This window comes from Pongo abelii, chromosome 18 (assembly GCF_028885655.2).
Source record: "Pongo abelii isolate AG06213 chromosome 18, NHGRI_mPonAbe1-v2.0_pri, whole genome shotgun sequence".
Taxonomy (NCBI): Eukaryota; Metazoa; Chordata; class Mammalia; order Primates; family Hominidae; genus Pongo; species Pongo abelii.
Window position 1 is genome coordinate 20,018,858 of NC_072003.2, and position 27,092 is coordinate 20,045,949.

A 27,092-nucleotide genomic window follows, 5' to 3' on the forward strand; every position below is an offset into this window, starting at 1 on the left:
GCCCATGGAGCAGCCATTCTTTTATTCCTTTTCTTTTTAAATAAACTTGCTTTTACTTTACTCTGTGGACTCACCCTGAATTCTTTCTTGCATGAGATCCAAGAACGCTCTCTTGGGGTCTAGATTGGGCCCCCTTTCTGGTAACAAGCGCACTCCCTCAATAAAGCAGGGCATAAGTCCCTGATTCAGGCTTTGCTCCTGGGGAACCTGCCTAAGACCTGCTGTGTGTTGGGAACTGTGTCTCGGGCACTGTGTCTATGCCTTGGAGATAGTGTTAAACTCTTTGAGCAAAGTCTCTGCCCCAAGGCAGCTCAGTGCCTTCTAGGGGGTCTGATTTTCCATACCCTAGTCTTGTAATTTGTTTTTTCTTTTTTCTTTTTCTGAGATGGAGTCTTGCTCTGTCACCCAGGCTGGAGTGCAGTGGCGTGATCTCAACTCACTGCAACCTCCGCCTCCCGGGTTCAAGTGATTCTCCTGCCTCAGCCTCCCTAGTAGCTGGGACTACAGGTGCATGCCACCACTCCTGGCTAATTTTTTGTATTTTTTTTAGTAGAGAGAGGGTTTCACTGTGTTAGCCAGGATGGTCTCGATCTTCTGTCTTGTGATCCACCCACCTTGGCCTCCCAAAGTGCTGGGATTACAAGCACGAGCCACTGTGCCCGGCCCCTAGTCTTGTAATTTTGAGAAGTCACTGGAGCTAGGCCAGCCTCAAATTTCTTATCAATTGAATGGTGGTAACAGTACTTGTCTTTACTTTTTTCCTTCTATTTTTTAGTCTTGCACTGTCACCCAGCCTGGAGTGCACTGGCATGATTCCACCTTACTGCAGCCTTGAACTGCTAGGCTCAAGTGATCCTCTGACCTCAGCCTCCCGAGTAGCTGGGACTATAGGTACACGCTACCATATCTGGCTGACTTAAGAAAAAAATTTTTTTTTAGACCCAAGGTTTTACTATTTTGCTCAGGCTGATCTCGAACTCTGGCCTCAATAGATCCTCCTGCCTCGGCCTCTTGAAGTGTTGGGATTACAAACGTGAGCCAGGGCACCCAACCAATGCTTTCCTTTTCTGAAAAGACCAAGCAACAGCAGCAGCAGGATGGTTTAAGCCTTCTTAAGCATCTGTCAGCTGCCCTTCCCCGTCACCACTTCCAGATGACAGCCTTGTCTTCTATTTCTAGCTAGGTTGCTGCTGCTGTACATGGAAACTCTGGATCTCCACTTTAGGACCAATAATTGATAGAAAATTGGCTCTCATGCTGCTACCTAGGTGTTTGTTGAATGAATGAATGATAATATGATTAACAACAGTGCTATCATTCAAGCAGCCCAGATACTGGAATAAGCACTTTATTGCTTCCTTTTTAAAATTAAAAAAAAAAATTTTTTATAGAGAAGGAAATGGAGGCATTGAAATACCAAGACATACTGAATATGAGAGCAATTCAACAACTATGTAAAACACATATACAGATGTAAAATGTTAGAAGACAGGACTTTGGATGGAAGGATTAATTTGCAGCACTGATGTTTCCTAAGAAAATGGCCGGAAGAAATTTCTTTTGGAATGTTCTTTGTTTTTTCTTTTCTGTTGTTTGTTTTTTTTTTTTTTTTTTTTTTTTTTTTGAGACAGAGTTTCACTCTTGTCGCCCAGGCTGGAGTGCAATGGTATGATCTCAGCTCACTGCAACCTCTGCCTCCCAGGTTCAAGTGATTCCCCTGTCTCAGCCCTCCTAGTAGCTGGGATTACAGGCACCCACCACCACATCCAGCTAAATTTTTGTATTTTTAGTAGAGACAGAGGTTTCATCACGTTGGCCAGGCTGGTTTCGAACTCCTGACCTCAGGTGATCCACCCGCCTCAGCCTCCCAAAGTGCTGAGATTACAGGCATAAGCAACCATGCCCAGCCTGGAAAGTTTTTCTATAACTTGTTCGTTTGTTCAGTTCACATGTGGACAACCCTTTTAACCCATTGTTCAAGGCCATGGAGATTGTTTTTGAAACTTGAAACCAAACACTTACAGATGGCTCCCCCAAAGGATAGAGAAAAGGAAACAAGAAACGAGAAAATCACAACCACCTACTACTATAAAAGGAGCCCACATGATAAAGCTTTTAGAATTTTGGATCTGTACTTCTGCTACTGCTCAGGTTTTAGTGGAGGCAAAATAATGCCGATAGCTAATTTGTTTGGTCATTAAGCTTTAATAGAACTTCAGTCTAAGGGACATACAATTATATTAATGTAGATGCTCCAGAGTCCCTGATTTTATGATCTGTGGATTATTTATCATTGTTTCAGGATAGCAGTAGGTTACTTTGGTTTCATGATTTTTTTAATGTTGGTTCTGGAATCCAAGAGTCTTGGTAGGATTCTTTGTTTTTGTCTTTCCTTAATATTATTGTCATCATTTCTTTTCCTTCTTTTTTTCATTTGAGACAGTGTCCCACTCTGTTGCCCAGGCTGGAGTGCAAGTGGCATACTCATAGCTCATTGCAACCCTGACCTCCTAGGCTCAAGCGGTCCTCCCACTTCAGCCTCCCAAGTAGCTGGGACTACAGGTGCATGCCACCATGCCTTGCTAATTTTTAAATTTTTTTGTAGACATGGAAGTCTCCCTATGTTGCCCAGGTTGGTCTCGAACTTTTGGGCTCAAGAGATCCTCCTCCCTTGGCCTCCCAAAGTACTGGAACTACAGGTGACAGCCAACATGCCTGGCCTGTTATCATTTTTTTATTTTTCTTGCCTCTGCCATTTACTGTGTGAATTTGGGCAAATTACTCACTTTTTAAAATTTTTTCTCCCCTTCCCTTCCCTTCCCTCCCCTCCCCTTCCCCTCGCCTCCCCTTCCCCTCCCCTCCCTTCCCCTTCCCCTCCCCTCCCTTCCCTTCCCCTCCCCTCCCTTTGTGCCTGCTTGCCTACCTTTCTCTCTCTCTTTCTTTTTAATAGAGATGGGGTCTCACTTTGCTGTCCAGGCTTACCTCAAACTCCTGGACTCAAGTGATTCTCCTTCCTCAGCTTTCCAAATAGCTAGGACTACAGCTGCATGCCACCATGTCTAGCTAATGTATTTGTTTTTGATTATGGCATAACAAAGCACCCAAAAACTTAGTATCTTAAAACAACACATGGTTTCTAGGGGTCAGGCATCCAGGTACAGCTTAACTGGGACCTCTACTCAGAGGCTCTCACAGGCTGCAATCACGGTGCCCACAAGGTGGCAGTTATCTCAAGATTCAACTTGGGGAGGCTCTACTTCCAGGCTCATGTGGTCATTGGCAGAATTCAGTTCCTTGAGAGTTTTTGGGCTGAAGGCCTCCTTTCATAGCTGACTGCTGGCCAGAAGCTGCCCTCAGTTTCCTGCTAGATGGTTCTTCCTGACAACAGGGAAGCTTGTTTCATCAAAGCAAACTTGTGAGAAGATATCTCTATGTCTTTATCTATATCTATCTATATATCTATATCTATATAGAGAAAGAAGACAGAACTCACCGGTCTTTTTTTTTTTTTTAATGATTATGGACAGAATTGCAGCCCTCTCCCGATCTCTCAAATCCGCATGTTGAAGTTCTCACTCCCAAAGTGACTGTATTTGGAGATAGGGCCCTTTCAGAGATACTTAAAATAAACCAGGCTACAAGGGTGGGGCCCTAATCTGATAGGACCTGTGTCCTTACAAGAGGAAGAAACATGATAGGAAAGACCATGTGAGAACATAGTGAGAAGGTGGCCATCTGCAAGGCAGGAAGAGAGCCCTCACCAGAAACCAACCCTGCTGTCCTACCTTGATCTTGGACTTACACCCTCCAGAACTGTGAGAAAATAAGTGCCTGTTGTTTAATCTCCCAGCCTGTGGTATTTTGTTTTGGCAGCCTGAGCTGCCTAATATGATAACCCAATCTTGGAAGTGACATCTCACCACTTTTGCCAGTTCTATTCCTTAGAAGCAAGTCACCAGGTTCAGCCCACACTCCAGGGAGGGGGTTCCACAAGGGCATAAATATGAGAATGAGAGGGTTGGAAGCCACTTAGAGGCTGCCTATCACAGGCACTGCTGTCTCTTCCCAAGATGGCTAAAATATAATAATATTTAACATTTATCTAGCATTTGCATTTAGTATATACTAAACATGGACGACTCATTAATTCTCTCAGCAAATGTGTGTGTGAGGTATTATAATTATTCCAGTTTTACAGACGGGGAGACTGAGTCTCAGAAAGGTCAAGTAACATGCCCAGGGTCACATAACAAGTAAAGGACAGGACTGCTATCTGAACATAAGTAACTCGCTCAGAGGTCTCACCCTCTCACTCTTGTTTTCCTCCAATCTGCTACCAACACAATAGCCAGAGCATTTGGTCTGTCACCCAGGCTGGAGTGCAGTGGTGCGATCTCAGCTCACTGCAACCTCCACCTCCCAGGTTCAAACTATTCTCATGCCCCAGCCTCCTGAGTAGCTGGGATTATAGATGTGCGCCACCACACCCAGCTAATTTTTGTATATTTAGTGGAGACAGGGTTTCACCATGTTGGTTAGGCTGGTCTTGAACTCCTGGCCTCAAGTGATCCACCCGCCTTGGCCTCCCAAAGTGCTGGGATTACAGGCGTGAGCCACTGCACCTGGCCCAGAGCATTCGTTTAAATCAGACATGCCATCTCATTTAAAACCCTCCAATCCTATTCCACTTTAAATAAGTTCCAAATCCCCCTACTATGATGCTGTGGGCCGAATTATGTATCCCTCACCCTAACCCCCTCCAAATTCTAAGTCCTAACCCTCATTGTTTCCTTCCAAATGCTACCTTCTTTAGAGATAGGGCCTCTGTGGAGGTACTTATGTTAAAATGATTTCATTTGACTGGGCCTTAATCCGATATGACTAGCATCCTTATAAGAAAGTCATAGACAGACACAAGCAGAAGGCAGACCACGTGAAGACGCAGGGAAAAGTCAGCATTCTACAAACCAAGGAGAGCAGTCCGGAACAGATCCTTCTCTCGCAGCCCTCAGAAGGAACCAACCCTGCTGACACCTTGATCTTCAACTTCTAGCCTTTGAACTGCAAGAAAATACATTTCAGTCATTTTAAGCCACCCTGCTAGTGGCACTTTGTGTGGCAGCTCGAGGAAGCAGATGCCTGCCACTTGCTCCTGGCTCACCTAAGCCACGGCAGCCACCTTTCACTTCTTTGCACATACTCTTCCATCTTAGGGCCTTTGCATGTGTGTTTTTTTTTCTGCCTAGAACATTTTTTTCTTCTTGTTTTGAGACAGGGTCTTACTCTGTCACTCATGTTGGAGTGCAGTGACGTGATCATAGCTCACTGCAGCCTCAACCTCCCTGGGCTCAAGTGATTATCCTACCTTAGCCTCCTGACTAGCTAGGACTACAGGCTTGTGCCACCACTCCCAGCTAATTATTTATTTTTTTTTTTTTTTTTTTTTTGAGACAGAGTCTTGCTTTGTTGCCCAGGCTGGAGTGCAGTGGCGTGATCTCTGCTCACTGCAACCTCTGCCTCCTGGGTTCAAGCTATTCTCCTGTCTCAGCCTCCCAAGTAGCTGGGACTGCAGGCATGTGCCACTATGCCTGGCTAATTTTTTGTATTTTTAGTAGAGATGGGTTTCACCATATTAGCCAGGATGGTATTCATCTCCTGACCTCGTGATCCACCTGCCTCGGCCTCCCAGCTAACTTTTTTTGTAGAGACTGGGTTTTGCTATGTTGCTTGGGCTGGTCTCAAATTCCTGGGCTCAGGAGATCCTCCTGCCTTGGCTTCCCAAAGTGCTGGGATTACAGGCATGAGCCACCACACCCAGCCTCTAGAATAGTCTTACTTCCCTTCCTCAGTGCTCATTCCCTCTTATTCCTCCACTCTCGGCTTCATTTCACCCCTTTAGTGAAGCCTTTAATTCCTTTCTTACCTAAAGAGGTCCGCCTGTTGTTCTCTACCCTAACACACTGTAAATTTCCTTCATTTCACTTACCACAATGTATAATCAGATGTTTCTTTGTTTATTTGTTGCTTTTCTCTCCCCCCTAGAGTGTAGACTATCAAGGACAGGAATTGCATCTGTGTTATTTGCCAGAGCGTCTCCAGCATACAACACAGTTCATGGAACCCAGTGCGTGCCCAGCAACAATCAGTTGAACAACTAGAGTAGTGATTCTCAACCCTGGCTGCACAGGAGAGTCACTTGGGGGTGCTTTAAGGAACAGTGATCCTTAATTTTCACCCCCCTGAGATGCTGAGTCAGTCCCATGCAACTAGATTGAGGACAAGAGGATAAGGGAAACCATTTCCTTTTCAATCTGTGAAGGTTTGTTACATTTATGGAAAACTTGAACTTCACCACAGTCTTACAGGAAGCATGAAATTGAGCCTTGAGTTTTTTTCTCAGCTGTCCAACTGTTCTGGGCCTACAATTGTATAGCTCAGAGTGACAGAGAAGAACTTTGGGGTTGGGAAAGAATTGGAGCAACTTCAAGCAGGAACGAGGTGTGGCACCTTGGGTGCATCTCACTGGGTTCCGCCCATTCTATGGTGTTGGGGTCACTCTGCTGTAGAGCAAGATGCAGAAATGGCCATCTCTACTTTCCTTATGTGTGTATGTGTGGAGGGGAGGTTTAGTGGATGTCTGTGGTTACTGGAATTCTGTTTGCATTGCGCTGCCCTCTAGGACCAAGGACTTTGGTTTTCAAGCTCTTTGGTCAAGGGAGAGAGAGCAGTCTTGAGTCTGTCAGAACAGGCCCCTGACAAGTGAACAGTGTTGATGCCCTCCAGCCAAAGACCTCCAGGAACACACCCGTATTGAACAAATTGTGTTTCATGTTCATTGCAGCAAGGGAGGACACACACATGTGGAACCATGGAAGGTGCTGGAAAGGACTCATTATAGGATTTGGACTTTGGTTGTGTGATTTTGGGGAGAGTCCAAGCAAGCTGGGATGTGCACTGGCGTGGGTGCAGCCTGAAAGAGAGACAATTTTACCATTGACCCTCTCAATAAATTTTATCTATAAGGAAGGGAGGGAAAGCAGACTAGAGCGAGGCTAAAACTATGATTGGTGAAGAACACTAGTCACTCGCATTCACCAGGAGAGGGTCATGTTTGGTATTTTGTGGCTTGAACAATGTTCCTGTTTTGTCTGTGTTCACATGTGATTACGGAGTCTTCTTTCTGTCCTGATTCATCATGACTACAGAGTGGCTTTGTCTAACATTGATGCTCTGTGAAATTGTTTATGTTTAGGAAAACACCAAGATTGACCTGTCAGTGCCAGGCCACTTCCCAGCTGTCAGGGGCTGCTTTCCTCTTTATCACTAGCTTTGGATTTGCTCCTTCCACTACTTTCCTCATGTAAAGTAAGGTAGTCCAGTGTGTTCACACAATTGAGAGCATTTATTACATTAGTCTCCTATCTTTTGCAGGGATAATCACAGCACCATGGTGTGGTAAGTGGCAGTAGAGTATGGTGGTTAAGAACAAGTGCTCTTGAGGTTGGGCATGGTGGCTCACGCCAGTAAACCCAGCACTTTGGGAAGCTGAGGCAGAAGTATTGCTTGAATCCGAGAGTTCAAGACCAGCCTGGGCAACATAGCAAGACCCCGTCTCTTAAAAAAAAGAACAAGTGCTCTTTATTTAGAAAATCTTTTTAGTTGTGTGACCTTGAGCAAGTTCACTTGACCCCCCAGCCTCGACTCCCTCATCTGTAAAATGGGGGTAATAATAGTGACTAACTTATAGGGCGATTATGATGCACCAATGAAATAATGGATGAGGCTGGGTGCGGTGGCTCACACCTGTAATCCCAGCACTTTGGGAGGCCAAGGTGGGTGGATTATCTTAGGTGAGGAGTTTGAGACCAGCCTGACCAACATGGTGAAACCCCATCTCTACTAAAAATAAAAAAATTAGCCAGGTGTGGTGGTGCATGCCTGTAATCCCAGCTACTCAGGAGGCTGAGGCAGGAAAATCGCTTGAACCTGGGAGGCAGAGGTTGCAGTGAGCCAAGATCGTGCCACTGCACTCTAGCCTGAGCAACAGAGCAAGACTGTCTCAAAAAAAAAAAAAAAAAAAAAAAAGCATGAAAAAACTTTTAGCCTGGTGTCTGGCCAGCAGTTAGTATATACCATCGACTACCAATGATTCAGTAGAACTATATGTTTCTCTGCTTAGTTTATCAGAGTTTGCCTTTGTACCTGTGATGAAGAAAACGGTGGACCGTAAGACCTTGGGACCTTAGTTCCCTGAACCAAGCCAGGACAATTGTATTGTTTCTCCTGGAATTTTGAAATTGGACACCAATGTCTGTCATTCAGGGTTGGATATGTAGACTGGGAAGTGATTTCAAGCATCCTTGAGTGAACACTTTCTGCTCTGTTGACTTAGAAACTTGAGGTTAAAAAAATGTTATAGGAAACCATATTTGTTTGAATGTTGGTTGGAAAGAAAAGCAGAAAAGTAGAGAAAAATGATCTTTTTTAATTCTTAATTTTTTATTATTTAAAATTTTTTTTATTTTAGGTTTGAGGATACATGTGAAAGTTTGTTACATAAAGATGTGTCACAGAGGTTTGTTGTACATATCATTACATCACCCAGGTATTAAGCTCAGTCCCCAATAGTTATCTTTTCTGCTCCTCTTCCTCCTCCCACCCTCCCCCATCAAGTAGACTCCAGTGTCTGTTATTTCCTTCTTTCTGTTTGTAAGTTCTTATCATTTAGCTCCCACTTATACGTGAGAACATGTGGTGTTTGGTTTTCTGTTCCTGCATTAGTTTGCTGAGGATAATAGGCTCCAGCTCCATCCATGTTCCCACAAAAGCCACGATCTTGCTCTTTTTTATGGCTGCATAATATTCCATGGTGTATATGTACCACATTTTCTTTATCCAGTCTGTCATTGACAGGCATTTAGGTTGGTTCCATGTTTTTGCTATCGTGAACAGTGCTGCAATGAACATTCACGTGTATGTGTCTTTATGGTAAAATGCTTCATATTCCTCTGGGTATACACCCGGTAATGGGATTGCTGGGTTGACAGTAGTTCTTCTTTTAGCTCAGAAAGGCAATACTCAAAGACAGGAGAATAAACTGGGGTGAGAGAAAGAAGGAGTGAAGAAAGGAGAAAAGAAGAGAGAAGAGAGAGGAAGAGAAGGTTCTGTGGAGCTCTAAGTGTTCTATCTGGTCTGCGCTGAGTTAGTAGAGGAATAAGAATAAAGAAAAAAAATGTTACTAGTCCTCTACGGCCCATCACACACATGGGTGAATCAAATGGGCAAAGCAAGAGTAGAATTTTACACCACCATGCCGTAAACCTGGATTGTTTTGACTGTTGAGCATCTCCTCTCTCTTTTCTTTCTTTCTTTCTTCCTTTCCTTCTTTCTTTCTTTCTTTCTTTCTTTCTTTCTTTTGGAAGTTGCTAAGGTTCAAGGTGAAGGGATCATGGACTTCATCACTCAACATGAGAAATAGTTTACAACCACCTGTCCTCAGCCTCCCAAGTAGCTGGGACTACAAGCATGTGCCACCATGCCTGGCTAATTTTTTAATTTTTTTGGAGAGACTGGGTCTCACTATGTTGCCCAGGCTGGTCTTGAATTCCTGGGCTCAAGTGATCCACCCGCCTTGGCCTCCCAAAATGCTGGGATTGCAGATGTGAGCCACCGGGCCCGGCTGGTGACACTGGTATTTTTAAAAAGGTACTCAGTGATTTTAATGTGTAGCTAGAGCTGAGAATCACTCCTTCAGACTAATAAAGAAGGTCAATGGCTATTAAGGCAACTTCCCTAAAGAATTAAGTTAAAGTCTATGTGTAAGTTTGTCTCTTGTCAACATAGAGTCTAGTTTACTTCTAATTTTGATTATAAAATAGGAAAGTACTTTCCTATACTATAAAAAAGTTTGCTTTAAAAGTCCCAGGACTGATTTATCATGACCTTGAGATTTAAAAACATTTATTATTGGAAACCATGTTTGTTTGAATGTTTATTGTAGAAAAGTCCATTTTTCCTTTTAAGGTCATAGACTAAATTTGTTACAGGAGGTTGATTTTGTGTTCCAAGCCTGTGATCATTAACTGTTTTCCAGCTCTACCAGGTAGGGTATTGAACCTTTTCTTATTTGATATTCAAATAAATTCTCCTTTATCAAAATGTTATTTTGCAAATAACTAAGTGACTCTAATGGATTAACTTTAAAATGCAATGCCAAATCTTGATTTTCCACGAATGAATAATTTGAAAGAAATTTCTCTGTTCACTACATATACGCCAGAAAGAATATCAGCCTTGGCTTTTGATACATTTTAAATTCCTGGTTCAAGTTTCTTATGTGGCCAAATTGTTCTCAGTGACCTGGGCTTCTGTAAAATGTCCCTGATTCCTTTCATAAAATGCTTAGTTTGGCTTATGCTGCTCAAGTGAGTTTCTGTTACCATCTTTGATAAAGACAATCATTAATCCTGACATCAGCCTTGCAAAGTGAGTCTTATTATTCCCATTTCACAGATGGATAGTCTGAGCTCTTGGGTACTGAGAAACTTGCTCAAGTCCATACAGTTAGGCACTGGTAGTCCCTAGACAACAACCCAGATCAGATCTACTTGACCCCAAAGCTGATGAGTTTCCACCCTCACAGAAGGTCCTAATATGGCACATTGCTTTTTTTTTACATTGGGATATAATTCATGTCTTATAAAACTCACCATTTAAAAGTGTATAATTTAGTGGGTTTAGTGTATTCTCAAGATTTTTCAACTATCACCACTGTCTAATTCTAGGATGTTTTCATCACCCCCCAACCCCAGACCTTCTACCATTCAGCAGCCACTCTTTCACTCCTGTCCCCCAGCCTCTGGCAACCACTAATTTACTTTCTGTCTCTATGGATTTGCCCATTCTGGGTATTTGATATACATGGAGTCATACAATATGTGGCCTTTTGTGTCTTGGTTCTTTCACGAAACACAGTGTTTTCTAATTTCTAATTTCTACATCTCTGTTGTAGAATATATCAGTACTTCATTTCTTTTTATGGCTAAATAACATTCCATTGTATGGATAGACCCCATTTTGTTTATTTATCTGTTTACAGACATTTTGATTATTTCCACCTTTTGACTACTATAAGATACATTTTTAAAATAACATTGTTATAGAAGTCTCATTTTCCAAATTAAACAGAAGGGCAGGTCCTGTTTCACACACTTTTTTTTTTGTATTAAAAATATATGAGGGCTCTTCCAGTTGCTATTACTGGGTAGCAAATCACACCAATTTTTAGTGCGATAAGCCACAATTTTATTACACTCACAGATCCTGTAGGTCAAGAATCAGACCAGAGAGAGTGGCTTGCTCTGCTTCATGATGTCTGCGGACTCAGCTGGGAAAACTCAAAAGTTGAGGGTGACTTGATGGCTGGGGACTAAAGGCATCTAGAGGAATCTTCTGTCGCATGCCTGTATTTCATACTCACTGTTAGCTGAGACCTCAGCTAGCCAGTCAGCCAAAACGTCTGCATGTGGCCTCCCTAGGTGGTCTCTTCAGGTGGGCTAATTGGACTTCCTCACAACATGGTAGCTGGGGTCCAACAGTGAGTAGCTCAAGAAAACAAGGAGGAAGTGCATATGTTTTTTATGCTCTAGCCCTGGAAATCAAGTAGCGTGTTTTCTGCTGTAATCTTAATGATTGAGGCAGTTTCTAAGGTTAAAAGGGGAGGGATCACGGACTTCATCACTCAACACGAGAAATAAAAGGTCACATTATGAGAGCATGTGGTATGGGAGATATCACTGTGGCCACCTTTGGAAAAAAAACCATCTGCCACAAGGACCTTGCACTGGGCCTGTGACAGGTATCCAGTAGATCCTTATTTAATTAAATATATTCATGCTTATCAACAAATTACATATTGGCCTGCCTGCTTGTTTGTTCATGAATCCATCTCCTCCTTCAGAAATAACCCCTTCCTGGGCATTATTCTAATGCTTTTATTTCTTAACTTCTGCATTTTCCTAGCTTAGGCAAATCACTTTACTTCTCAGAGCCTCAGTTGTCTTACCCATGTGGACAAACACCCTTGTTCCCACTCTACAAAATTAGTTTGGGAATTCAATGGGCTAGGGTACAAATAGTGCTTACTTTAGACGTTGTTTGGAGGTAAATGTTCAATAAATGATAACTATTATTATTGCTGTTGTGATTACCTGAATGTAATCCCCATTCTCTTATGCTTTTCAGCATCCTGTCTGAGCCTTTAAGATGAGGAACAAATTATATGTGAGGAGAAATGGCAGAAATTGGAATGCCTCTGCTTTTCTGGTTTCCCATTCCCTTCCATTTCTCTTATTAACAAATAAAGGTAAGGAAATCCTGTCCTGTGGATAACTTCCCATTGACTTGCAGAGAGCTCAGACATGCCATGGTAGATATGGATACTGTTTTGTTTTTGTTTTTTGAGATGGAGTCTTGCTAAGTCACCCAGGCTGGAGTGCAGTGGCACGATCTCAGCCCACTGCAACCTCTGCCTTCCAGGTTCAAGTGATTCTCCTGACTCAGCCTCTCGAGTAGCTGGGATTACAAGCACCTGCCACCACACCCAGCTAATTTTTGTATTTTTAGTAGAGACAAGGTTTAACCATCTTTACTAAACAGACTAGGCCCGTCTTGAACTCCTGACTTCAAGTGATCTGCCCGCCTCAGCCTCCCAACGTGCTGGGATTATAGGTGTGAGACACTGCACCTTGCCAGTGGTGGATATTGTTGATTTAAAATAATATAAATAATAAATCTCCAATCTCAGGGAAGTTTCCATAGTCCTAAAGTCAAAACTTCTGATCTTGCCGTGTGCTTGAATTATCCTCAATTAGAGTCCCTGCTGCTGTTGCTTGTCGCTGTAATTATTCTGTCGTCGTTAATTCAATGAAGCCTATTAACCCACATCAGATTTATTTATCTACAATGCATGTTACCTGCTCCTCTAGATAAGACAGCTGTCATACTTCAAGTCTGCTGTCTCTTTGTTGAGGTCCAATATTGTCAGTTTGCAAGTGTTTCATATACATTACAGAATCCCCATTAATGGTTGATATGATTGGGCTTTGTGTCCCCACCCAAATCTCATCTTGAATTACATTCCCTATAATCCCCACATGTCAAGGAAGAGACCAGGTGGAGATAATTAAATCATGGGGGCAGTTTCCCCCACGCTGTTTTCATGACAGTGAGTTCTCACGAGATCTGATGGTTTTATAAGGAACGCTTCCCTCTTTGCTCGGCATTTCTCCTTTTTGCTGCCTTGTGAAGAAGATGCCTTGTTTTCCCCTTCACTTTCTGCCACAATTGTAAGTTTCCTGAGGCCTCCCCAGCCATGCTGAACTGTAAGTCAATTAAACCTCTTTCCTTTATAAATTACACAGTCTCAGGAAGTTCTTTACAGCAGTATGAAAATGGAGTAATACAATGATGTTCTTATAACTTCCCAAAGACTGGAAGGTTTGCTGGTCTTATGAGATACTGAACTGGAGACAGCAGAAAAATGCTTCCTCCTGATGTTGTGAGCAACCTCCTCTCTTCTTCCCTCTCTCCTCTTCTTCTCTTTCTTCTGTTTTCCCTTCTAGGAGCCAAGAGCATAGGCTCTGGAACCAGCCTGCCTGGTTTGAATCATGCCTGTGCCTGGGGATCTTGGGCTGGTTGCTTGGTTTCCCTGAGCCTGTTTTTTTCATCTGTGAAAGAATCACAACCCTGTTGTGAGAATTTAATGTGCTAATCTGCATAAAGCACGTAGACCCCTGTCTGGCTCATGCTGGGAGTGTAAGTGTGGTTATTTCTTCCTATTTTCTTCCCTCCCTTCCAAAGGAAGAAAGTCTCTGAGATGCGTGTCTTATGTGGCATATGCTGGACTTGGTGCCTGGGGTTCATTGGCAGACTAGTCCCTCTGGTACCTCCAGCAAGGAAGACAGATGTTAATTATTAATTGATACCCATTGTGATAAATCCCACAAGGTACCATGAATGGGTATAACAGCTCCCTTTCTGTGGAGGAGGTGGAGGTGATCAGGGAAGACTTCCTGGAGGAAGTAACATTTGAACAGAGATCTGAAAGATAAAATACTTCCAGGAGGAGAGTGTGTGTGTGTGTGTGTGTGTGTGTGTAAGTCAACATCAGAGCACCTCCAGCGTGTGTGTGTGTGTGTGTGTGTGTGTGTAAGTCAACATCAGAGCACCTCCAGCAGTGGAAACAGTGTATAGCAAGCTCTGAAGTAGGAAGGATCCTCTGTTAATGGGTTTTTTTGTTTTTTTTTTTCCTCTTCGAGACAGAGTCTCACTCTGTTGCCCAGGCTGGAATGCAGTGGTATAATCTCGGCTCACTGCAACCTCTGCCTCCTGGGTTCAAGCGATTCTCGTACCTCAGCCTCCTGAGCAGCTGGGATTACAGGTGTGTGCCACCATGCCCCGATAATTTTGTATTCTTAATACAGACAGGGTTTCTCAAACTCCTGACCTTAAGTGATCCGTCTGCATCAGCCTCCCAAAGTGCTGGGATTACAAGTGTGAGCCACCGTGCCTGACCCATTAATGTTTTGAATAGGTAATACTTTTACATGGTCCAAATTTCAAAAAATACAAAAGGATAAACAGTGAAATGTCTCTCTTTTTCCATTTACCACCTTCCCCCTACCTCTATCCCTGAAGCAACAAATGAACCAATTTCTTTGGTATTCTTCTAGAAATATCCTATGCATACATAAGCAAAATGTGTGTGTGTATGGTGTATATACACACTATATATAGTGTGTATGGTGTATATACATATATATACACTATATGTAGCATGTATATGTGTATATATACTATATATAGTGTGTATATGTGTATATATACTATATATAGCGTGTATATGTATATGTGTATATATATAGTGTGTATAGTATATGTATATACATATCCACATTATATATAGTATATATATGATATTCACATATCATGTCCCTTTATTTTTTAATATGAAAAATACTTTTCCGTTATTGGTTTTTTCACCTTTCTCTTAAATATGTATCTTGGAGATCCTTCCTTATGAGTACATAGTTAACTTTCTTATTTTCTTTTCTGAGTGGCAGAGTACACCATGTAGTACCCTATAATTTGTTTAAGCAACCTCCTACTGATGGATGTTTGGGTTATTTCTACTCTTCTGCTATTATTTAAAAAAAACTGGAATCGATTATCTGATACTGGTGCAATTTGCTCATGTGCAAATGTGTCTGTGGGATAAATTTCTAAAAGTGTAATAGTTGGGTCAAATGATACACTTTTCTCCATAGAGGTTGTAAAAAATTTACACTCATCCCTCAAGGAATGTTTGAGTTCCTATAGTTGCATCAAGCACCATGTGTTATTGAGTTCTTTTTAATTTTGCCAATCTGATAGGTGAAAATTGATATTTCAGCATAGTTTTAATTTGCATTTATCTTACTCTGAATAACAGAGCATGTTTTCATTTGCCCAAGAATCACTTGTGTTTCTTTTCTTACAAACTGTTCTTATCTTTTGTCCATTTTTCTATGAATCTGCTCTTTTGCTTATTGATTTTATACATTAGGGGAATTAGCCATTTTCCACGCCATGCTTCACAAACATTATTTCCTGGTTTTTCTTTTGTATTTTGACTTTGCTTAGGGTGGTTTTGGTTCTGCAGCTCTGTTTTTTAAAAAACTTTTATGTAATCAAATTGTTTTTTTTTTTTTTTTTTTTTTGTTAGAGGGGTGTCTCCTGGATTTGTGACATATTTGGTCTCCTGGATTTGTGACATACTAAGAAAAACCTTTGTCATTTCCAGATCATAAGATAATTCTATTCTCTAAAAAAACACCTTCAGAAAAGGGGATTCCAGATGCGACTTTAATGATCCTTTCCTGTGCTTGCCAGGCATCATGGTAGAAATACCTTCCTTATGGCCACATTAAACCCCTGATGCTGGAGTGTTTTGTTTCACCTTATTGGCAAATATTTCCCCAGCACCTACTATGTGTCAGTGTAGAACTGAACAGCACAGAAGCTACAAAGACTAAGAAGCCAGTAAAAATTCAAATTCCACCACCCAGAAGTAACCACCATAAACCTTTGGTATTTATCATGAATGTTTAAAAAAAAAACTCCATAAACATATATTTTTAAGACAAAAATAAGATTATTGTACACATAATTTTTCTGACCTGATTTCAGAATATATCCAGGACTTCTTTCTCTGTTATTAACTGTAAATGTAGATTTAATATTTAACATTTAACAACTATGGCAATGATTTACATGTAGCAGGGTTTGTGAAATGACTCCTTATGGATGGACAGTGAGACGATCCTCCCTTTTTCACCATTCTAAGCAATGCTACCAAGAACATCTTTACATCTCTATCTTTGCCCTCTTGTCTTAGACATCGAATTTCTGGGTCACATTGTTAAACTGTTTTTAGGAAGATTGTGCTGATTTATATTCCCATGAGCAATGTAAGGTATCCCAGAAAGAGGGCGGGAGGTTGGGAGTGGGAGGAGAAGGGGGCGGAGGAGGAAACAGGGCAAATGCTATTGGTGATAAAAAGGAGATAGTCTCACTGTCTATCAACAGGGAGGTCATTCAGCAAATCCTGCTACATGCAAATCATTGCATAGTCATGAAATATTAAATGTTAAGTCTACATTTACAGTTGGTGACAGAGAAAGCAGTCTTGGATTTATTTTGAAATTAGGACATAAAAATTATGTATGCAATCATCTTATTTTTGTCTTAAAAAAGTATGTTCATAGAGTTTAAAAAAATCATTCATGATAAATACCAAATGTTTATAGTGGTTATTTCTTGGTGGTGGAATTTGAACTGTTTTTTTTTTTTTTAGATGGAGTCTTGCTCTGTTGCCCCGGCTGGAGTCCGGTGGTGTGATCTAGGCTCACTGCAACTTCTGTCTCCTGGGTTAAAGTGATTCTCCTGCCTCAGCCTCCTGAGTAGCTGGGATTACAGGCATCCGCCACCATGCCTGGCTAATTTTTGTATTTTTAGTAGAGATGGGGTTTCACTGCGTTGGACAGCTGATCTTGAGCTCCTGACCTCAGGTGATGCACTGCCTTGGCCTCCCAACGTGCTGGGATTACAGGAGTGAGCCACTGCACCCGGCCTTTTATTGGCTTCTTTATTCATCTTTGTAGTTTCTGGGCTGTTCAGTTGTATATTGACATATAGTAGGTGCTTGGGAAATATTTGCTGATGAAGGCTATTTTGGGAATTAAAAAAATGTATTTCAGGGGGCAGCAAACTATAGCTCCAGGGCCAAATCTGGTCTCTGCCTATTTTTGAAAATAAAGTTTTATTGGGACAACCTCATACACCTGTCCATTTACATACTATCAATGGTTGCTTTGCCTTATAAGAGCAGAGTTAAGTGATTGCAGCAGAGCCCACATGGTCAAAAGAGCCTCAAATATTTACTGACTGATGGTTTACAGAAAACATTTGCTGCCTCCTGGTTTATTTCATTAAAGAAGTTATATTACACCTCTTTGGTGTCTCCATTCACTTTACTACTTATGTCAACATGGGAATGATGACACCAACCTGGAAGAGTCACATACGTAAGGCATACAGCCCAGTTTTTGTCTTTTGGTGCATGTATAATCAATACTAATTCACCTTCCCTTCCTAAAGACTTTTACTCCCAGGAAGTGGAAACAGGAAATGGGCAGGTATGAGGCACCGGGTTAATGATAGCTTTTCTCTGCTTTTACTTCCCATTTTCTGTCTCAAAGTTTGAGGAGTTCATTTTTTCCCTTCCGAGTAAAAAAAAAATTTTTTTTTTTTTTTGAGACAGAGTCTCACTCTGTCGCCCAGGCTGGAGTGCAGTGGCACGATCTCGGCTCACTGCAAGCTCTGCCTCCCAGGTTCAAGCTATTCTCCTGCCTTAGCCTCCCTAGTAGCTGGGACTACAGGTGTGCACCACCACTGCCGGCTAACTTTTGTATTTTTTGAGTAGAGACGGGGTTTTACCATGTTGGTCAGGCTGGTCTCGAACCCCTGACCTTAAGTGATCTGACCACCTTGGCCTCCCAAAGTGCTGGGATTACAGGCGTGAGCCACTGTGCCTGGCTTCTGAGTAACTTTCAAACACCTGAAGCCCCAAACTTAGAAGTCACAAGAATCATGTCAAGCCTAATAAATGACTGTTTCTTCCTGTTATCAAACTTTTTAGGGAAACAGGATTTCTTTTACTTACTTGGACTGAACAACACTCACACATATTTAAAAAACATTGTAGGGAGTGTTTTGGATGGATGGCATCAAGGAATAGGGGGTCCGCAGTTGTCATGCACATTAAGGAGTGACACTGAATTAGGGTGTGTGGGAAATCTGGTAGTATCAGAGCATGCAGGCTTCTCAACTTTCATACTCCTGACATTTTAAGCTGGATGATCCTTTGTTGTGGGGGCTGCAGGATGTCTACCTGGTATGGTAGACAGAACAATGCCCCCTCTCCTCAAAGATGTTCATGTCTCAACTCCTAGAATCTGTGAATATGTTACATTAAGATGGCAAAATCCAAACCAAAACAAAGCAAGAGAAAACTCTCGCAGATGTGATTGGAATGAAAGATCTTGAGATGAGGAGATGATTCGGAATTATTCCAGTGAGACTTAGGTAATTGCAAGGGTCCTTATAAGAGAAGAAGATGTGACATGATGATAGAATAAGAGTGGGAAGAGAAGATGTTACCCTCTTGCTTTGAAGATGGAGGAAGGAGCCATGAGCCAAGGAGTGCAGGCAGCCTCTAGTAGCTGGGAAAAGTGGGGAACAGATTCTCCCCTAGAGCCTCCGGAAGACATGCAGCCCTGTGGACTCATTTTTGTCTTCTGACCTCTAGAATTGTAAGAATAAATTTGAGTTGTTGAAAACCACTTAATTGGCTGGGTATGGTGGCTCATGCCTGTGATCCCAGTGCTTTGGGAGGCTGAGGCAGGAGTATTGCTTGAGCCTAGGAGTTACAGACCAGCCTGGGCCCCATCTCTCCAAAAAATAATTAGCTGGGTATGCTGGCATGACCTGTAGTCGTAGCAGCTCAGGAGGCTAAGATGGGAGGATGGCTTGAGCCTAGGAGGTCATGGCTACAGTGAGCTATGATGGTGCCACTGCACTACAGCCTGGGTGACAGGGCAAGACCCTGTCTCAAAAAAATGAAACCACTAAATTCATGGCAAGTTTTTACAGTTACAATAAGAAATGGTTACACCTGGTCTCTACCTACTGGATGCCAGTAACACCCCATTATCCCTGCCCCCCCTTTTTTTTTTTTTTTTTAGATGGAATCTCCCTCTGTCACCCAGGCTGGAGTACAGTGGCATGGTCTTGGCCCATTCCAACTTCTGCTTCCTGAGTTCAAGCAATTCTCCTGCCTCAGTCTCCCAAGTAGCTGGGATTACAGGTGCCTGCCACCACGCCTGGCTAATTTTTGTATTTTTTGTGAAGATGCAATTTCGCCATGTTGGCCAGGCTGATCTCAAACTCCTGACCTAAAGTGATCCACCTGCCTTGGCCTCCCAAAGTGCTGGGATTACAGGCATAAACCACCCTGCCCAGCCCCCATTCCCAGTTTGTGATCACCAAAAATGTCCACAGACATTGTCAGATGCTCTTCGGGGAGAAAAATGGTTCCCAGTTGAGAAGCACTGTATTAGATTCCAACAGCAGCTACAAAAACTCAAATGCAAGAAGTTGGTGCCCTGCACTCAGCTGAGTGCAGTCAGCGGGCTGTGGGGAGCTGGGAGAATAGATAACCCATCATGCTCACTGTTGCTCCTCTCTGCTGCCTTACCCTGTGGGGATTCATGCCTGGATGTTCGGAGAGTGTGGTTGGGCTGACCGAGAATCCTTATTGAATGTGACAACTTTCCCCATTGGACCCCTGCTTCTTAGCCCAAGGATGACAGTCTATGTGGCAGCTTTTCCCTGTGGGTCAAACTCCTTTGCCTAACTGACCAATTCCTTTCATGCTGGTAGGAAGGACTTCCTTCTGTCTAAGCCACAGTAGCTAAGTGTTGCCTGGTTCCATGCAATAGAAACTGACTCTGATTAACGTAAGGAAAATAAATTCTTGATTGCTAGGATAACAGGTGCTCTCACTGAATGAGAGAGGAGTTTGTATAGGAAGGAAAATACTAATAGAGCTTCGGAAGCTTAGCAGCAGATGGAATTCATGATCTACCTCTCTTAAAAAATTTTTTTAGAGACAGGGTTTTACTCCATCACCCAGACTAGAGTCTAGTGGCACCATCATAGCTCACTGTATCCTTGACCTCCTGGGCTCAAGCGATCCTGCCACCTCAGCCTCCCAAGTAGCTGAGACTACAGGCACATGCCACCATGCCTGGCTAATTTTTAATTTGCTTTTTGTAGAGACAGGGTCTCTCTCTGTTGCCCAGGCTGGTCTTGAACTCTTGGCCTCAAGCAATCCTCCTACCTCGGCCTCCTGAAGTTATGGGATTAGAGGCGTGAGCCACAGCCCCCAGCCCCTACCTTTCTTGAGTTCTACCGTTAATGTGTCTCACTTTCCAATCTCGGATTCCAAGTTTGAAATTCCTGGGGGGAGAGAATCTTATTGCTTGGGTTCCATAGATCAACCCACTGAGACCATGGGGAGAGACTTGCCCAAGGTCACACAGCCTGAATAGCAGAGCTGGGCTGCCTCTCTCGACTTCCAGGCCTGTTCTTTTTCCATGATAGTCTTTGAGGAGATGAAATTGTCTAGTTAGACAGCTACCTGAGAGCCAATATAGTAAGAAAAGTTCCTCGCCAGGCTGCTGAAATGACACAGGAACTGAAAACTGTGGACAAACTCGGGCTGTTTTTTCTAGTAGGTATCAGGCATCAAGATGTTTTTAGATAACTAGAGATGACATTTACTTTGACATATTGAAAAATAGTTATGACAGAGTTTTCGGAGGCATTATCATGAACCACAGTAGTGTGAGGTTTTAAAAAGCCCTCCATTTTTTGGCAGTTTCTAATTTCCACCTAAATTCTCTCAGATCTTTTGCTAATTGCCAAGCCTGGTTGAATTTCCAGCTTCTTATTCCTTTCCTGGGACCACTTTAGGCTCTGACTGACTTCTCCTTAGGTCTCTGTTTAAACACCACCATTACAACAGGTTTTATTTAGTTTGTTTTGTTTTTTTTTTTCTTTTTAAGACGGAGTCTCACTCTTTGGCCAGGTTGGAGTGCAGTGGTGCGATCTCCACTCACTGCAACCTCTGCCTCCTGGGTTCCAGCGATTATCCTGCCTCAGCCTCCTGAGTAGCTGGGACTGCATGTGCAAGCACCACGCCTGGGTAATTTTTGTATTTTTATTAGAGATGGGTTTTCACCATGTTGGCCAGGATGGTCTTGATCTCTTGACCTTGTGATCTATCCACCTCAGCCTCCCAAAATGCTAGGATTACAGGCATGAGCCACTGTGCCCGGCCCTTATTTAGTTTAAATTCAACAATCAATTTACATTTACTATATAAAAATTGAAAACACCGATATGCCAAATAAAATTTAAAAAATCACCCATAAGCTGACCATCTAGAAAAAAATTGTACATTTCTCTATTCCGCATCCTTCCAGATTATTTTTCTTATCAGTTTATGGTTTATGCAAAGTGGTATTATACTTCATCTTCTGTTTTATTACTGACTTTATTCATTTAGTTATTAAAACTCCTTAAATATGTGTTGATTACATTGTTTACTTAATGTTTTTCTTTTTTTTTTTTTTTTTAGACAAGGTCTTGCTCTGTTGCCCAGGCTGGAGTGTAGTGGTGCAATCTTGCTCACTGCAACCTCCACCTCTCAGGTTCAAGTGATCTTCCCATTTCAGCCTCCCGAGTAGCTGAGACCATAGGCATGTACCACCATGCCCACTAATTTTTTGTATTTTTAGTAGAGACAGAGTTTTGCCATGTTGGCCAGGCTGGTCTCTAACTCCTAGGCTCAAGTGATCCACCTGCCTCGGCCTCCCACGTTGCTGGGATTATAGGCGTGAGCCACTGCACCTGGCCAATTACACTTTTTAATAGCTTCAAAGCATTCCATTCCCTGGTTATGCCATGATTGATTGAACATATCCATTATTCATTTTTGAGAGAACTTTTTTGTTTCTGTGTTGTTGATGGAGTGATATTATATAGCTGCAGAATAAATCAAACCATGACTAATATTTCATAATTTCATGAATTAACTTTATTTCATTTTGGGTAGTTATTCAATTTTTTTTCGTCCTTTCTGATTTTAGAATATTTTGTTATGACAACCCTTTGTGACACTGGGGAGAAAATGTACTTTTTCCCCAGGTCAGAGGTATCCAATCTTTTGTCTTTCCTGGACCACACTGGAAGAAGAAGAATTGTCTTGGGCCACACATAGAATATGCTAACAGCGACAACAGCTGATGAGCTAAGAAAGTTGATGAATTTATGTTGAGCCCCATTCAAAGCTGTCTCGGGCCACAGGTTGGATAAGCTTGCCCTAGGTTCTCTCTATGCCTTCGAGCTGCCATTCAGCCTCCTTTGAAAGGTGGATTATCTTATATACACCTATGTATTTTCTGATGCCCACTCTCCCCATTTGACTACCTGTGGAGTTCAAAACAAGAGATGCTCTGTCCAGGGGTCACATTTTGTAACCCACAAAACAGTGCATGAGGACTTCCAGTTTTCTCGTAGCACAAGATTTTATTGAGCACCTGCTATGTGCCAGGCAGTGTGCTAGGCTTTGGAGACTTGTACAAGTTATCCTGGGGTATCTCAGCAGGGAAGTCCTTATTTCTTTATTAATTTTTCCTGACGTTCAGGTCGTTAGTCTCACTCTAAACCTGAGGCTTGGAATAGAGGGACCTGAGACACCACATTAGCTGCATGACATTGGGTGACTAGATTACATTCTTTGTATCCATTTTCATATTGATAAAGTTAAATCGGCTCAGGGTGAGGGTTATAACTCTAGCATATATAGACGCCACAGCGTATAGTGTTATATGCTGTATAAAAGACGCAGCACACAGTAAGTGATTCAATAAGCAATGGCCATCTTTATTATTTATGTTGTTCTCATATTCCACAGAAAGATTTATGTATCAAGTACAAGAAAATGTATAACCCAGTCATTTGTTTTTTATCCAAGGCAGCTGATGAAGAAGGCACTTATTAGCCCAAAGAGTGAACAGGGTGAGAGGAGGAGGTTATTGGCTGCTTCTCTGGAGTTAATTTAGCCATCATTTCAGAATGGAGCTGGTATGCTTTGAGTGTGAAAGAAACCTGCTGCTTGTTGATAGTCTGGTTTTAATGAGTTATCAGGTGTTAATAACAGCTGAAGTGTAGTAACTTTTCACAGCCATCAGAGGATATTCAGGATGTTTACTGGGTTCTCACTTTTTAGGGTTTTCTGTGGGTGTTAGAGGTTAGGCTGAGGAGGGCCTGATAGGACATGTCTATCTCTGCAAGTCTTAGGCAAAGAAGCTTTGATGATGATGTATTAGGCTGTTCTTGCATTGCTATAATGAAATAGATGAGACTGAGTAATTTATAAGAAAAGAGGTTTATTTGGCTTATGGTTCTGCAGGCTGTACAGGAAGCATAGCTCCAGCATCAGCTTCTAGGGGGGCCTCAAGCTTGTAATCATGGTGGAAGGCAAGGGGGAGGAGGCATATCAGTAGGGCGGGAGGTGCCACATACTTGTAAATGATCATGTGTCCTGTAAACTCACTATCACAAGAACAGCACCAAAGGGATGGTGCTAAACCATTCCATGAGATCTGCCCCCATGATCCAAATACCTCCCAGGAGGCCCCACCTCCAACAGTGGGGATTAAGTAAGAGTTGGGCGGGGCTCCTTGCTCCTCTTCCCAGTTAATCCTTAATCTCCACCCCAACTCCAGGCAACCACTGAACTTAACCTCCCCTTCCCCTTCCTCTCCTCCTTCCCCTTCCCCTTCCTCTCCTCCTTCCCCTTCCCCTTCCCCTTCCCCTCCCTGAGGTGTCTGTTGGTTACCCAGACTAGAATGTAATGGCATGCTCTTTGCTCACTGTAGCCTCTGCCTCCTGGGCTCAAGCAATCCTCCCACCTCAGCCTCCTGAGTAGCTGGGACTACAGGCACGTACCACCATGCCTGGCTAATTTGTTGTATTTTTCAAAGAGATGGGGTTTCTCCATGTTGTCCAGGCTGTTCTCGAACTCCTGGGGTCAAGCAATCCACCTGCCTCAACCTCCCAAAGTTCTGGGATTACAGGCATGAGCCACCAGGCCTGGCCCACTGAACTACTTTCTATCCCAATACATTAGACTTTTCTTTCTAGGAGTTTTGTATGAATGAAACCATACAGTATGCGCTCCTGGCTTCTTTTGCTTAGAATAATGCTTTGGTTATTCATCTGTGCTATTTATTGTGTGTATCAGTCATGTTTTTCTATTTTCTCACCTTGAGAAGTATTCTTCTGTTTTATAGTACAAAACAATGAGTATATCTATTCACCTTGAGGAAGATTTTATTTGAAGAAATCTTTGTCATCAAAAAGCTTGAAAACCAGGGCTCTACCTTGATTCCATAGTCTTGAGAATGATGGATAACTCAATTTACACCATGATTTTCAGTGAGAAATCAGGTTGCATGTTAAGAGATTAGGTGATAGGATGACTGAAAGGTATTTGTGACCTTATGAAAGGTATGATGTGGCAGGCAGCCTCTATGAGGGACCCCAGCGATCCCTGTCTCCTGGTATTCATGCCTTTGTGTAATACCCTCCCCTTAGCATGAGCTGGACTTACTGACTCACTTCTAGTGAATGGAATATGGCTGTCCTGATGGGCTGTCACTTCTGAAATTAGCTTATAAAAAACTGATTACAGCTATCTCATTTTATTGTACTTTGCAGTTATTACATTTTTGACAAATAAAAGGTTTGTGTCCCTCAGTCAAACAAAAATACAATGGGTTTCTTTCTAGTCCCCCACCTCAATTTTAGAAATTAAAAAATTTTCCAAACACAGTGAGTAGTAGTTTATATCTGAAGGGTGAATGAAGCAATGAGTGAGCAAGCTGCCCACTTAAGGAGGCACCTCAGAACAATAAACAAAGAGCCTGCTCTTTGGTCTCAGACCTGGGTTTGAATTCTAGCTCTGCTACTCCTTGACTGTGAGATCCTGGCCATGTGACTTACCTTTTCTGAGCTTCTATTTTCTCATCTGTGAAATGGGGACAATAATTCTTACATCAGTGCATTAAGTGAGATAATCTAGACAGCACAGTACCTAACACAATGACTCAATTTATTATTGTTGTTGTTGCATCATTCTTACTTGTAAACACTCAGCTGTCTTCACAAAGTTCAGGAGCTCTTCAATGAGAGACTGTGTCCATTAACAGCCTCATCCCATGGGTAATCTTGAAGATAGATGAGTCTATGGTAGGCTCTGAAACATCTCCTCTTTTACTCTATAATGGTGTCAAAGACCAGGATGGTGCAGAGGTCCAGGAGTCTGGCCTATGCAGTCAGAGAAACTGATTTGAACTCTACCTCTTCCACTTATTAACCGAGTGGCCTTGGGAAAATTGTGAGCATCACCAGGCTCATTGTGAAGATGGGGTTAATAACAGCTCCAACCTTATGGCCTTGAGATAATTAATGCATATAAAAATGAAACCATGTCTTTTGCAGCAACATGGATAGAACTGAAGGCCATTATCCTTTGTGAAATAACTCAGAAACAGGAGGTCGAATACTGCGTGTGCTCATTGATAAGTGGGAGCTAAACAATGGGTACACACAGACATACAGAGTAAAATAACAGACACTGGAGACTACAAAAGATGGGAAGGTAGGAGGGGAGTGAGGGTTGAAAAATTACCTCTTGGGTACAATGTTGGCTGTTTGTTTGGGTGATGGATACACTAAAAACCTAGACCTCATCATAATGAAAGGTATGCAGGTAAGAAATCTGCACTTATATCCCCTAAATATATACAACTTTTAAAAAATTTAAAAAACGATTAATGTGGGCCAGCACACAGTGATCACTCAGCAAATGCAAGCTCTTATTCTTGTAGGAGTTGAGGGAAGATACCGAGACCACCCCTCCTCCAACTTTTAATGTCCTAGTATTTTGTCTTAAACATTTTGGAAGCATCCGCAGGCAGGGATTTTGTCCTCCTGCCTCCCTTTGGATGCCAGTGGCCTGTTTGGATGAGTGGAAGGCTCTCCTGCCCCTCCTCCTTTCTTCCCAGGGGTTTTCTTTTGCACTTTGGACTTCTATTCATGGATCCTTCTGCCAGGGACGTGGACCAAGAATTCTTCCTCTTTTGCAGATTTCTTCCCCTAATGGTCCTGTTTTGTGCTGTCACCCCTGTGCTCTCCCTCCTCTCCAGTTCTCAGCAGCTGGCAAGAGATGTTTATAGAAGAAGCGTTTCTTTTTTTAATAGCCTCCTAGGCTGCAACCTCCCAAATGAGAACCTCATTAACCAGAAGGACTCTAGGCTACTGATTTAGATTCCAGTCATACCGAGAGGAAAAATTACAAAGGGAGAAAGAAAAATGCCAATGTACACACAGACTAGTTCCGACATCCTCTCTAATGAAGAATGTATATATCTATTCAGGCTCTGGGTGCTAAGGGATTCCTTCCAGATCTCAGTATTTGACCTCTTACTTGGGGGTCACATGGATTCTTCGTGCCTCTTGTGGGCTAGCTGAAAGCAAAAGTAACAATTTCATACTCTTGCCATTGAAACAAGGGGTCTATTACTTTTAAATCATAAGGGCACTTGCTTCAACAGAAATGTTAGTATCTTGGTGAAGATGAGGTCTAAGTTCTTGGTGGCTTCTGAGGATGGTGAAGGGCTCACCTTCTGTCATCCTGAACCATCACTGATGGGACAGTGTCTCTCCATGTGTAGCTATGCAAAGGCCACAGAACAAATGGGTAAAAATATTTGGTGGTCAGAATTCTAGCTCAATAGTCAAGGAAGGCTTCCTGGAGGAGAAAGTGCATTTTGAACTGGGCTTTAAAAGTTGGTGTCAAA

The 27,092-nt window shown here is 42.4% G+C and overlaps 2 protein-coding genes across 6 annotated transcripts in view; one reads left to right on the forward strand and one right to left on the reverse strand.

The window, feature by feature from the left end:
- LOC129050925 (ubiquitin carboxyl-terminal hydrolase 31-like) overlaps positions 1-25,867 on the forward strand; it is a 58,872-nt gene extending 33,005 nt beyond the window's left edge. Inside the window, exons 6-9 of one of the 5 annotated variants that reach the window (XR_010137830.1) lie at positions 8,528-8,605; positions 12,244-13,815; positions 14,323-14,440; positions 16,895-25,867. Coding sequence is in view for 1 of the 5 variants with exons in the window: in XM_054534795.2 (XP_054390770.1) it covers positions 6,043-6,049 (7 nt within the window). In the remaining 4 variants the exon portion in view is untranslated. The other 4 variants (XM_054534791.2, XM_054534794.2, XM_054534793.2 and 1 more) reach the window with 4 other exon arrangements.
- The window catches only part of LOC103892305 (ras GTPase-activating protein 3-like), a 105,988-nt gene continuing 104,205 nt past the window's right edge, over positions 25,310-27,092 (reverse strand). Inside the window, exon 17 of the mRNA XM_054534799.2 lies at positions 25,310-26,448. Within this exon, the coding sequence (XP_054390774.1) occupies positions 26,389-26,448 (60 nt within the window). The 3' untranslated portion in view covers positions 25,310-26,388. The remainder of the gene's footprint in view (positions 26,449-27,092) is intronic.